Below are 13,587 nucleotides of genomic sequence, written 5' to 3' on the forward strand. Positions count from 1 at the left end.
CTAGCTTACAGTCCACGGTGGCAGTAACAGTCCTGAACCTAGCTTACAGTCCACGGTGGCAGTAACAGTCCTGAACCTAGCTTACAGTCCACGGTGGCAGTAACAGTCCTGAACCTAGCTTACAGTCCACGGTGGCAGTAACAGTCCTGAACCTAGCTTACAGTCCACGGTGGCAGTAACAGTCCTGAACCTAGCTTACAGTCCACGGTGGCAGTAACAGTCCTGAACCTAGCTTACAGTCCACGGTGGCAGTAACAGTCCTGAACCTAGCTTACAGTCCACGGTGGCAGTAACAGTCCTGAACCTAGCTTACAGTCCACGGTGGCAGTAACAGTCCTGAACCTAGCTTACAGTCCACGGTGGCAGTAACAGTCCTGAACCTAGCTTACAGTCCACGGTGGCAGTAACAGTCCTGAACCTAGCTTACAGTCCACGGTGGCAGTAACAGTCCTGAACCTAGCTTACAGTCCACGGTGGCAGTAACAGTCCTGAACCTAGCTTACAGTCCACGGTGGCAGTAACAGTCCTGAACCTAGCTTACAGTCCACGGTGGCAGTAACAGTCCTGAACCTAGCTTACAGTCCACGGTGGCAGTAACAGTCCTGAACCTAGCTTACAGTCCACGGTGGCAGTAACAGTCCTGAACCTAGCTTACAGTCCACGGTGGCAGCTTACAGTCCACGGTGGCAGTAACAGTTCTGAACCTAGCTTACAGTCCACGGTGACAGTAACAGTCCTGAACCTAGCTTACAGTCCACGGTGGCAGTAACAGTCCTGAACCTAGCTTACAGTCCACGGTGGCAGTAACAGTCCTGAACCTAGCTTACAGTCCACGGTGGCAGTAACAGTCCTGAACCTAGCTTACAGTCCACGGTGGCAGTAACAGTCCTGAACCTAGCTTACAGTCCACGGTGGCAGTAACAGTCCTGAACCTAGCTTACAGTCCACGGTGGCAGTAACAGTCCTGAACCTAGCTTACAGTCCACGGTGGCAGTAACAGTCCTGAACCTAGCTTACAGTCCACGGTGGCAGTAACAGTCCTGAACCTAGCTTACAGTCCACGGTGGCAGTAACAGTCCTGAACCTAGCTTACAGTCCACGGTGGCAGTAACAGTCCTGAACCTAGCTTACAGTCCACGGTGGCAGTAACAGTCCTGAACCTAGCTTACAGTCCACGGTGGCAGTAACAGTCCTGAACCTAGCTTACAGTCCACGGTGGCAGTAACAGTCCTGAACCTAGCTTACAGTCCACGGTGGCAGTAACAGTCCTGAACCTAGCTTACAGTCCACGGTGGCAGTAACAGTCCTGAACCTAGCTTACAGTCCACGGTGGCAGTAACAGTCCTGAACCTAGCTTACAGTCCACGGTGGCAGTAACAGTCCTGAACCTAGCTTACAGTCCACGGTGGCAGTAACAGTCCTGAACCTAGCTTACAGTCCACGGTGGCAGTAACAGTCCTGAACCTAGCTTACAGTCCACGGTGGCAGTAACAGTCCTGAACCTAGCTTACAGTCCACGGTGGCAGTAACAGTCCTGAACCTAGCTTACAGTCCACGGTGGCAGTAACAGTCCTGAACCTAGCTTACAGTCCACGGTGGCAGTAACAGTCCTGAACCTAGCTTACAGTCCACGGTGGCAGTAACAGTCCTGAACCTAGCTTACAGTCCACGGTGGCAGTAACAGTCCTGAACCTAGCTTACAGTCCACGGTGGCAGTAACAGTCCTGAACCTAGCTTACAGTCCACGGTGGCAGTAACAGTCCTGAACCTAGCTTACAGTCCACGGTGGCAGTAACAGTCCTGAACCTAGCTTACAGTCCACGGTGGCAGTAACAGTCCTGAACCTAGCTTACAGTCCACGGTGGCAGTAACAGTCCTGAACCTAGCTTACAGTCCACGGTGGCAGTAACAGTCCTGAACCTAGCTTACAGTCCACGGTGGCAGTAACAGTCCTGAACCTAGCTTACAGTCCACGGTGGCAGTAACAGTCCTGAACCTAGCTTACAGTCCACGGTGGCAGTAACAGTCCTGAACCTAGCTTACAGTCCACGGTGGCAGTAACAGTCCTGAACCTAGCTTACAGTCCAGTCCTGGTGGCAGTAACAGTCCTGAACCTAGCTTACAGTCCACGGTGGCAGTAACAGTCCTGAACCTAGCTTACAGTCCACGGTGGCAGTAACAGTCCTGAACCTAGCTTACAGTCCACGGTGGCAGTAACAGTCCTGAACCTAGCTTACAGTCCACGGTGGCAGTAACAGTCCTGAACCTAGCTTACAGTCCACGGTGGCAGTAACAGTCCTGAACCTAGCTTACAGTCCACGGTGGCAGTAACAGTCCTGAACCTAGCTTACAGTCCACGGTGGCAGTAACAGTCCTGAACCTAGCTTACAGTCCACGGTGGCAGTAACAGTCCTGAACCTAGCTTACAGTCCACGGTGGCAGTAACAGTCCTGAACCTAGCTTACAGTCCACGGTGGCAGTAACAGTCCTGAACCTAGCTTACAGTCCACGGTGGCAGTAACAGTCCTGAACCTAGCTTACAGTCCACGGTGGCAGTAACAGTCCTGAACCTAGCTTACAGTCCACGGTGGCAGTAACAGTCCTGAACCTAGCTTACAGTCCACGGTGGCAGTAACAGTCCTGAACCTAGCTTACAGTCCACGGTGGCAGTAACAGTCCTGAACCTAGCTTACAGTCCACGGTGGCAGTAACAGTCCTGAACCTAGCTTACAGTCCACGGTGGCAGTAACAGTCCTGAACCTAGCTTACAGTCCACGGTGGCAGTAACAGTCCTGAACCTAGCTTACAGTCCACGGTGGCAGTAACAGTCCTGAACCTATCTTACAGTCCACGGTGGCAGTAACAGTCCTGAACCTAGCTTACAGTCCACGGTGGCAGCAACAGTTCTGAACCTAGCTTACAGTCCACGGTGACAATAACAGTCCTGAACCTAGCTTACAGTCCACGGTGGCAGTAACAGTCCTGAACCTAGCTTACAGTCCACGGTGGCAGTAACAGTCCTGAACCTAGCTTACAGTCCACGGTGGCAGTAACAGTCCTGAACCTAGCTTACAGTCCACGGTGGCAGTAACAGTCCTGAACCTAGCTTACAGTCCACGGTGGCAGTAACAGTCCTGAACCTAGCTTACAGTCCACGGTGGCAGTAACAGTCCTGAACCTAGCTTACAGTCCACGGTGACAATAACAGTCCTGAACCTAGCTTACAGTCCATAGTGGCAGTAACAGTTCTGAACCTAGCTTACAGTCCATGGTGACAATAACAGTCCTGAACCTAGCTTACAGTCCACGGTGGCAGTAACAGTCCTGAACCTAGCTTACAGTCCACGGTGGCAGTAACAGTCCTGAACCTAGCTTACAGTCCACGGTGGCAGTAACAGTCCTGAACCTAGCTTACAGTCCACGGTGGCAGTAACAGTCCTGAACCTAGCTTACAGTCCACGGTGGCAGTAACAGTCCTGAACCTAGCTTACAGTCCATGGTGGCAGTAACAGTCCTGAACCTAGCTTACAGTCCACGGTGGCAGTAACAGTCCTGAACCTAGCTTACAGTCCACGGTGGCAGTAACAGTCCTGAACCTAGCTTACAGTCCACGGTGGCAGTAACAGTCCTGAACCTAGCTTACAGTCCACGGTGGCAGTAACAGTCCTGAACCTAGCTTACAGTCCACGGTGGCAGTAACAGTCCTGAACCTAGCTTACAGTCCACGGTGACAATAACAGTCCTGAACCTAGCTTACAGTCCACGGTGGCAGTAACAGTTCTGAACCTAGCTTACAGTCCACGGTGGCAGTAACAGTCCTGAACCTAGCTTACAGTCCACGGTGGCAGTAACAGTCCTGAACCTAGCTTACAGTCCACGGTGGCAGTAACAGTCCTGAACCTAGCTTACAGTCCACGGTGGCAGTAACAGTCCTGAACCTAGCTTACAGTCCACGGTGGCAGTAACAGTCCTGAACCTAGCTTACAGTCCACGGTGGCAGTAACAGTCCTGAACCTAGCTTACAGTCCACGGTGGCAGTAACAGTCCTGAACCTAACTTACAGTCCACGGTGACAATAACAGTCCTGAACCTAGCTTACAGTCCATAGTGGCAGTAACAGTTCTGAACCTAGCTTACAGTCCATGGTGACAATAACAGTCCTGAACCTAGCTTACAGTCCACGGTGGCAGTAACAGTCCTGAACCTAGCTTACAGTCCACGGTGGCAGTAACAGTCCTGAACCTAATTTACAGTCCACGGTGGCAGTAACAGTCCTGAACCTAGCTTACAGTCCACGGTGGCAGTAACAGTCCTGAACCTAGCTTACAGTCCACGGTGGCAGTAACAGTCCTGAACCTAGCTTACAGTCCACGGTGGCAGTAACAGTCCTGAACCTAGCTTACAGTCCACGGTGGCAGTAACAGTCCTGAACCTAGCTTACAGTCCACGGTGGCAGTAACAGTCCTGAACCTAGCTTACAGTCCACGGTGGCAGTAACAGTCCTGAACCTAGCTTACAGTCCACGGTGGCAGTAACAGTCCTGAACCTAGCTTACAGTCCACGGTGGCAGTAACAGTCCTGAACCTAGCTTACAGTCCACGGTGGCAGTAACAGTCCTGAACCTAGCTTACAGTCCACGGTGGCAGTAACAGTCCTGAACCTAGCTTACAGTCCACGGTGTCAGTAACAGTCCTGAACCTAGCTTACAGTCCACGGTGGCAGTAACAGTCCTGAACCTAGCTTACAGTCCACGTTGGCAGTAACAGTCCTGAACCTAGCTTACAGTCCACGGTGGCAGTAACAGTTCTGAACCTAGCTTACAGTCCACGGTGGCAGTAACAGTCCTGAACCTAGCTTACAGTCCACGGTAGCAGTAACAGTCCTGAACCTAGCTTACAGTCCACGGTGACAATAACAGTCCTGAACCTAGCTTACAGTCCACAGTGGCAGTAACAGTTCTGAACCTAGCTTACAGTCCACGGTGACAATAACAGTCCTGAACCTAGCTTACAGTCCACGGTGGCAGTAACAGTCCTGAACCTAGCTTACAGTCCACGGTGGCAGTAACAGTCCTGAACCTAGCTTACAGTCCACGGTGGCAGTAACAGTCCTGAACCTAGCTTACAGTCCACGGTGGCAGTAACAGTCCTGAATCTAGCTTACAGTCCACAGTGGCAGTAACAGTCCTGAACCTAGCTTACAGTCCACGGTGGCAGTAACAGTCCTGAACCTAGCTTACAGTCCACGGTGGCAGTAACAGTCCTGAACCTAGCTTACAGTCCACGGTGGCAGTAACAGTCCTGAACCTAGCTTAAAGTCCACGGTGGCAGTAACAGTCCTGAACCTAGCTTACAGTCCACAGTGGCAGTAACAGTCCTGAACCTAGCTTACAGTCCACGGTGGCAGTAACAGTCCTGAACCTAGCTTACAGTCCACAGTGGCAGTAACAGTCCTGAACCTAGCTTACAGTCCACAGTGGCAGTAACAGTCCTGAACCTAGCTTACAGTCCACAGTGGCAGTAACAGTCCTGAACCTAGCTTACAGTCCACGGTGGCAGTAACAGTCCTGAACCTAGCTTACAGTCCACAGTGGCAGTAACAGTCCTGAACCTAGCTTACAGTCCACAGTGGCAGTAACAGTCCTGAACCTAGCTTACAGTCCACGGTGGCAGTAACAGTCCTGAACCTAGCTTACAGTCCACGGTGGCAGTAACAGTCCTGAACCTAGCTTACAGTCCACGGTGGCAGTAACAGTCCTGAACCTAGCTTACAGTCCACGGTGGCAGTAACAGTCCTGAACCTAGCTTACAGTCCACGGTGGCAGTAACAGTCCTGAACCTAGCTTACAGTCCACGGTGGCAGTAACAGTCCTGAACCTAGCTTACAGTCCACGGTGGCAGTAACAGTCCTGAACCTAGCTTACAGTCCACGGTGGCAGTAACAGTCTTAACAGGGGTTTTTGTTTGTTTGAAACTCATATTTTATCTGCGCCGGTCAGACTATAGTGTGCACTGTTTGAAACTCAGTGGTAAATTAAAATCTCCCTATCATATGTAAGCCAATATGACACCAATGTTGATTCAAAAAAATTGCGAGTTACAGCGACGAGACGATCGCAATTGGATCGCAATTGGATTGGGGAGAAAAAAAATGGGGTTAAAATGTATAAATAACTAAATATATAAAATAAAATAATGAAAATGGCTGATTTCTAACAGGACCAAAAAAAGACGTCCAAAAGACACTGGTGTAGGTACCCTTAGTGGGAAGTGGACGACAACAACTAAACAACTGGATGGGGGTCTGGGGGAACTCTCCCGGGTTTGGGGGGGGCTCCTTTCCAAATGCTCACTCAGCCAACTAATTCAGTACTTTCAGTCACTTACAGGAACTGGTGCCTAATGTAAAGCAGCTGTTGATTTTAACCCCCTTCCCCTCTATAAAAGGAGAAACCATATGTTTTACATAAATGTAATAGCCATGAGGCGATCTCCCGATAGCGATGGAACTTAAGCTTACGGATGTTTTAACGATGCATAGTTTCTATAACAGCCAAAGAACACACACGCGTTTCCCAACACGTGCAGTAGTTAGAACATGTGTCAATGCTGATCGAATCGAAAGAAAGGCAGCCTGGCTCTCGGATGAGCGTTCTCCATTCAAATGTTGCCTTAAGCTCAGATACCGAGGAAGGATCAGCTCCTAGAAATAAATGATCACCCATTGCTGCAAATATTGAGTCGGCTTATTCTAATGCTTAGGACACATGTTGTTAGACCTACACATCACGAAATTAGACAGTAGCCTACAATGAGCAACATATAACTAATTGATTGAACATGAAAATGATTTCAATATGATTTAAATACACTGCTCAAAAAAAGGGGAAAACTTAAACAACACAATGTAACTCCAAGTCAATCACACTTCTGTGAAATCAAACTGTCCACTTAGGAAGCAACACTGATTGACAATAAATTTCACATGCTGTTGTGCAAATGGAATAGACACCAGGTGGAAATTATAGGCAATTAGCAAGACACCCCCAATAAAGGAGTGGTTCTGCAGGTGGGGACCACAGACCACTTCTCAGTTCCCATGCTTCCTGGCTGATTTTTTGGTCACTTTTGAATGCTGGCGGTGCTTTCACTCTAGTGGTAGCATGAGACGGAGTCTACAACACACACAAGTGGCTCAGGTAGTGCAGCTCATCCAGGATGGCACATCAATGCGAGCTGTGGCAAGAATGTTTGCTGTGTCTGTCAGCGTAGTGTCCAGAGCATGGAGGCGCTACCAGGAGACAAGCCAGTACATCAGGATATGTGGAGGAGGCCGTAGGAGGGCAACAACACAGCAGCAGGACCGCTACCTCTGCCTTTGTGCAAGGAGGAGCAGGAGGAGCACTGCCAGAGCCCTGCAAAATGACCTCCAGCAGGCCACAAATGTGCATGTGTCTGCTCAAACAGTCAGAAACAGACTCCATGAGGGTGGTATGAGGGCACGACATCCACATGTGGGGGTTGTGCTTACAGCACAACACCGTGCAGGACGTTTTTCATTTGCCAGAGAACACCAAGATTGGCAAATTCGCCACTGGCGCCCAGTGCTCTTCACAGATGAAAGCAGGTTCACACTGAGCACATGTGACAGACGTGACAGTCTGGAGACGCCATGGAGAACGTTCTGCTGCCTGCAACATCCTCCAGCATGACCGGTTTGGCGGTGGGTCCTGTGTGGCTCAGTCGGTAGAGCATGGCGCTTGCAACGCCAAGCGTCGTGGGTTCGATTCCCGCTGGGGCCACCCATATGTAAAAGTAGTGGCCCCAGCCGACTTGTAAGTCGCTTTGGACAAAAGCGTCTGCTAAATGGGATATATATATGGTGTGGGGTGGCATTTCTTTGGGGGGCTGCACAGCCCTCCATGTGCTCGCCAGAGGTAGCCTGACTGCCATTAGCACCGAGATGAGATCCTCAGACCCCTTGTGAGACCATATGCTGGTGCGGTTGGCCCTGGATTCCTCCTAATGCAGGACAATGCTAGACCTCATGTGGCTGGAGTGTGTCAGCAGTTCCTGCAAGATGAAGGCATTGATGCTATGGACTGGCCCGCCCGTTCCCCAGACCTGAATCTAATTGAGCACATCTGGGACATCATGTCTCGCTCCATCCACCAACGCCACCAGGAGTTGGCGGATGCTTTAGTCCAGGTCTGGGAGGAGATCCCTCAGGAGACCATCCGCCACCTCATCAGGAGCATGCCCAGGCGTTGTAGGGAGGTCATACAGGCATGTGGAGGCCACACACACTACTGAGCCTCATTTTGACTTGTTTTAAGGACATTACACCAAAGTTGGATCAGCCTGTAGTGTGGTTTTCCACTTTAATTTTGAGTGTGACTCCAAATCCAGACCTCCATGGGTTGATAAATTTGATTTCCATTGATAATTTTTGTGTGATTTTGTTGTCAGCACATTCAACTATGTAAAGAAAAAAGTATTTAATAAGAATATTTCATTCATTCAGATCTAGGATGTGTTATTTTAGTGTTCCCTTTATTTTTTTGAGCAGTGTATATAGGCCTATGTAGCCAACCATATTTATCTTTCGATAAAGTATCTTTTTACCCTTAGCTTGTTTATAAGACATTGGCAACTTTATATTGTAGTCAACTTCATTCTGAAGTAATCGGAGGTCGCAGAGAGACCGCTTGATTTTATGTTTAGCAGAGGTCTTCAGTGTATAAAGGCACAATTAGCGGTTCTACGAGTGGTTTGAGGAAGTCGCTAAATAATGATTGTTTTCAAGGGCAACTTTAGTAACTATGTTTTTTGTAAACAGCACAGAGATTTATTGATGTGCCTACGGAGGTTCTAACCATGATCTTAGCCTTTTGGATGTTTTTTGGAAACAGCACAGAGATTTAATGATGTGCCTACGGAGGTTCTAACCATGATCTTAGCCTTTTGGATGTTTTTTGTAAACAGCACAGAGATTTAATGATGTGCCTACGGAGGTTCTAACCATGATCTTAGCCTTTTGGATGTTTTGGGGAAACAGCACAGAGATTTATTGATGTGCCTACGGAGGTTCTAACCATGATCTTAGCCTTTTGGATGTTTTTTGGAAACAGCACAGAGATTTAATGATGTGCCTACGGAGGTTCTAACCATGATCTTAGCCTTTTGGATGTTTTTTGTAAACAGCACAGAGATTTAATGATGTGCCTACGGAGGTTCTAACCATGATCTTAGCCTTTTGGATGTTTTTTGTAAACAGCACAGAGATTTAATGATGTGCCTACGGAGGTTCTAACGATGATCTTAGCCTTTTGGATGTTTTTTGGAAACAGCACAGAGATTTATTGATGTGCCTACGGAGGTTCTAACCATGATCTTAGCCTTTTGGATGTTTTTTGGAAACAGCACAGAGATTTATTGATGTGCCTACGGAGGTTCTAACCATGATCTTAGCCTTTTGGATGTTTTTGGAAACAGCACAGAGATTTAATGATGTGCCTACGGAGGTTCTAACCATGATCTTAGCCTTTTGGATGTTTTTTGGAAACAGCACAGAGTTTTAATGATGTGCCTACGGAGGTTCTAACCATGATCTTAGCCTTTTGGATGTTTTTTGGAAACAGCACAGATATTTAATGATGTGCCTACGGAGGTTCTAACCATGATCTTAGCCTTTTGGATGTTTTTTGGAAACAGCACAGAGATTTATTGATGTGCCTACGGAGGTTCTAACCATGATCTTAGCCTTTTGGATGTTTTGGGGAAACTGGGTTCTGGACAATACATTATGTGAGACAAACAAAAATATATTACATTTTCATAATTTAGTACAATCACCTTCTGGTGTAAAAACCTTGGAAATTTAAAAAACAACAACAATATTTTAAATAAGAAGTGAGCGTTGGTCTTAAGCCGAAAAAGAAAGGAAATTCACATGAGTTTAAGGGTTGGAGGGTTTAAGGGTTGGAGGGTTGGGGGGTTGGGGGGTTAAGGGTTGGGGGGTTGGAGGGTTTAAGGGTTGGAGGGTTGGGGGGTTGGGGGTTAAGGGTTGGGGGGTTGGGGGGTTGGGGGTTAAGGGTTGGAGGGTTGGGGGGTTGGGGGTTGGGGGTTAAGGGTTGGGGGGTTGGGGGGTTGGGGGTTAAGGGTTGGGGGTTAAGGGTTGAAGTGTTTAAAAAGGTTGGAGGGTTTAATGGAAGGATGGTTGGGGGTTGGAGGGTTTAAGGGTTGGGGGTTGGGGGGTTGGGGGGTTGGGGGTTAAGGGTTGGGGGGTTGGGGGTTAAGGGTTGAAGTGTTTAAAAAGGTTGGAGGGTTTAAGGATTGGAGGGTTTAATGGTTGGAGGGTTTAATGGATGGAGGGTTTGAGGGTTGGAGGGTTGGTGGGTTAAGGGTTTGAAGGTTTAATGGACGGAGGGTTTAAGGGTTGCAGGGATGGAGGGTTGGAGAGTTTAAGGGTTGGAGGATTTAAGGGTTGGAAGGTTGGAGAGTTAAGGGTTGGTGGGTTAAGGGTTGAAGTGTTTTAAAAAGGTTGGATGGTTTAAGGATTGGAGGGTTTAATGGATGGAGGGTTTGAGGGTTGGATGGTTGGTGAGTTAAGGGTTGGAGGGTTTAATGGATGGAGGGTTTGAGGGTTGGTGGGTTAAGGGTTGGTGAGTTGGACGTTTAAGGGTTTTTACTTAGTGATGAGAATTGGTACACACACACACACAGGATGTTAAGCTTATCCCATAGACTTTGCTAGATGACACATTTGTGTATCTGTCCCATTATGACGCATGTGCAGCGCCATTAAGGCCATCTCCATTTTGAAGCAGGCCATTTTCTTCCGCTACTTCTATGAGTAGGTTGCATACAGTCACCTGGAGGTATTTTACTGGTGATTTACTGTCATGGAATTCATCGACAGCTATGAAGTTTGCTCAGGAGTATAATTCATTGGCTTATTCTTCCTGACGACCTGGATGGAATTGTTTGGTTCTTCTTTAACCCATAGGAAGTCCCACCCAGTCCTCAGGGTCCATGCCAAAACAGGTCATCTTTATCTCTATAGGGTATCCATAGTAACCGTCTGTGTTTCAGGATGTGTGTCCATGAGGTCCATGTGGCTATGGCATGATGTTGTTGTTGTTGACATGCAATGTGTTGTTTTTGTTGACAGGATGTTGTGTTGTTGTTGTTAACAGGACGTGTGTTGATGCTGTTGTAGTTGACAGGATGTGTGTTGATGTTGTTGTTGACAGGATGTGTGTTGTTGTTGTTGTTGTTTACAGGGCATGTGTTGATGTTGTTGTTGTTGACAGGACGTGTGTTGATGTTGTTGTTGTTGACAAGGAGTGTGTTGATGTTGTTGTTGTTGACAAGGAGTGTGTTGATGTTGTTGTTGTTGACAAGGAGTGTGTTGATGTTGTTGTTGTTGACTGGGCGTGTGTTGATGCTGTTGTTGTTGACAGGACGTGTATTGATGCTGTTGTTGTTGACCGGATGTGTGTTGATGCTGTTGTTGTTGACGGGACATGTGTTGTTGTTGTTGTTGACAGGACATGTGTTGTTGTTGACAGGACATATTTTGTTGTTGATGACAAGACGTGTGTTGTTGTTGTTGTTGACATGACATGTGTTGTTGTTGTTGAGAGGACGTGTGTTGTTGTTGTTGTTGACAGGACGTGTGTTGTTGTTAACAGGACATGTGTTTATGTTGTTGTTGACAGGACGTGTGCCCATGAGGTCGTTGCTGTTGGTGCTTCTGCTGATTGGCGTCCAGGCTGTACTGAACATGGGAGGTGTCCTGGGCCCGGTGGCAGCCAACCACAGTGCAGAACACCACACAGTAGCCAATGGCAGAGCAAAACAGCAGCGGGCGGCCCGCCTCTCAGTGTCACCTCAGCAGACTCAGCAGAGACCCAGCCGGACCAGACAGGCCCACAGGCCAGCCTCTCTACCCCAGGGCAGGATCTCTTCCCTGGGCCACTCTGAGACAGGCTCCCCCTCTACCTCCTCCATCCCGGAGGTGGACACCAAACTGTTTAGCAAGCGGCTCTACCACTCCTCACCGCGTGTCGTCTTCAGTGACGTACCCCCCTCTCACCACGGCCTGGGGGGGGAGACGGGGGAAGAGGAAGGAGAGGAGGAAGTGGGGAGGGTGATGGGTGGGGGAGTGAGGGTGAGGCGGAAGGCGGGGGGGCAGCCCATGCACAGGGGTGAATACTCCGTGTGCGACAGCATCAGCGTGTGGTTGGGGAACCTGACCAAGGCCACAGACATCGCCGGCAACGAGGTGGAGGTTCTGCCAGAGGTGAAGATAGACAACGTCCGCAAGAGACAGTTCTTCTACGAGACCACCTGCCGCGTGGCCACACCCCCGGGGGGCGGAGCTGGGGCTGGGGGAGGAGTTATGGGAGGCGGGCCCAAGGCGGGGGCCAAGTCAGGGTGCCGCGGCATCGACAGCCGTCACTGGAACTCGTACTGCACCAACACGCACACGTACGTGCTCGCGCTCACCAAGTCCAAGGAGCAGATGGCGTGGAGGCTGATACGCATCAACGCAGCGTGTGTGTGTGTCCTCAGCCGCAAGTCCTGGAGGCACTGACCTTTAACCCCTGGGACTATGGACCCTGAACCACACACCATCATCACTGAACTTTAACCCCTGGGACTATGGACCCTGAACCACACACCATCATCACTGACCTTTAACCCCTGGGAATATGGACCCTGAACCACACACCATCATCACTGACCTTTAACCCCTGGGACTATGGACCCTGAACCACACACCATCATCACTGACCTTTAACCCCTGGGACTATGGACCCTGAACCACACACCATCATCACTGACCTTTAACCCCTGGAAATATGGACCATGAACCCCGAACCACACAGACAGTACACACATCATCATCACTGACCTTTAACCCCTGGGAATATGGACCATGAACCCTGAACCACACACAGTACACACATCATCATCGGCCATCATTAGGGGTCGAGTATGATTGCCCTCCTGGTGGGTCTCACACACACACTCTTGAATCACCCCCCCCCCCCCTCCCCCCCTACCTCAGTCAGTGTCCTGGTTCTTCTAAGTTATGAGGACTGTAAGTCATATTTATATTTTAAACAGTCAAATATGAATATATATATATATATTAAATAAGTGTGTATATATATACACACATAATGAAATCAGGCTTTCATTGTTGTGTTGTTGTTGATGCTGTTATTTATTAAACTCTTCAGTATATGTCTGGTTCTTTTCTCTCTGCCTCATTGGCTGTTGGAGGTTTTCAGAGATGCCTTCTCTACTAACACCATGCAGAGAGACATGGTGTGTGTGTTTCTGGTTTTACTCTCCTTACGGGTACCAGAAGTCCTCACAAGGACAATTCAAACAAGTGGGGACATTTCACCGGTCCCTACAAGGTTAAAAGGCTATTTTAGGATTAGGGGTTAGGTTTAGGGTTCAAATGAGGGTTAGGGTTAAGGGTTAAGTTTAGGGTCAGGTTTACCGTTTAGGGAAAATAGGATTTGAATGGGAATCAATTGTTTGGTCCACACAAGGATAGTATAACAAA

The 13,587-nt window shown here is 48.8% G+C and overlaps 1 protein-coding gene across 1 annotated transcript in view; it reads left to right on the forward strand.

Moving 5' to 3' along the window:
* Nucleotides 1-13,250, forward strand: part of ngfa (nerve growth factor a (beta polypeptide)) — a 72,254-nt gene extending 59,004 nt beyond the window's left edge. Inside the window, exon 2 of the mRNA XM_064993598.1 lies at nucleotides 11,723-13,250. Coding sequence (XP_064849670.1) covers nucleotides 11,734-12,600 — 867 coding nt within the window. The 5' untranslated portion in view covers nucleotides 11,723-11,733 and the 3' untranslated portion in view covers nucleotides 12,601-13,250. The remainder of the gene's footprint in view (nucleotides 1-11,722) is intronic.
* The last annotated feature ends 337 nt before the right edge of the window (nucleotides 13,251-13,587 follow it).

This window comes from Oncorhynchus masou, chromosome 18 (assembly GCF_036934945.1).
Source record: "Oncorhynchus masou masou isolate Uvic2021 chromosome 18, UVic_Omas_1.1, whole genome shotgun sequence".
Taxonomy (NCBI): Eukaryota; Metazoa; Chordata; class Actinopteri; order Salmoniformes; family Salmonidae; genus Oncorhynchus; species Oncorhynchus masou.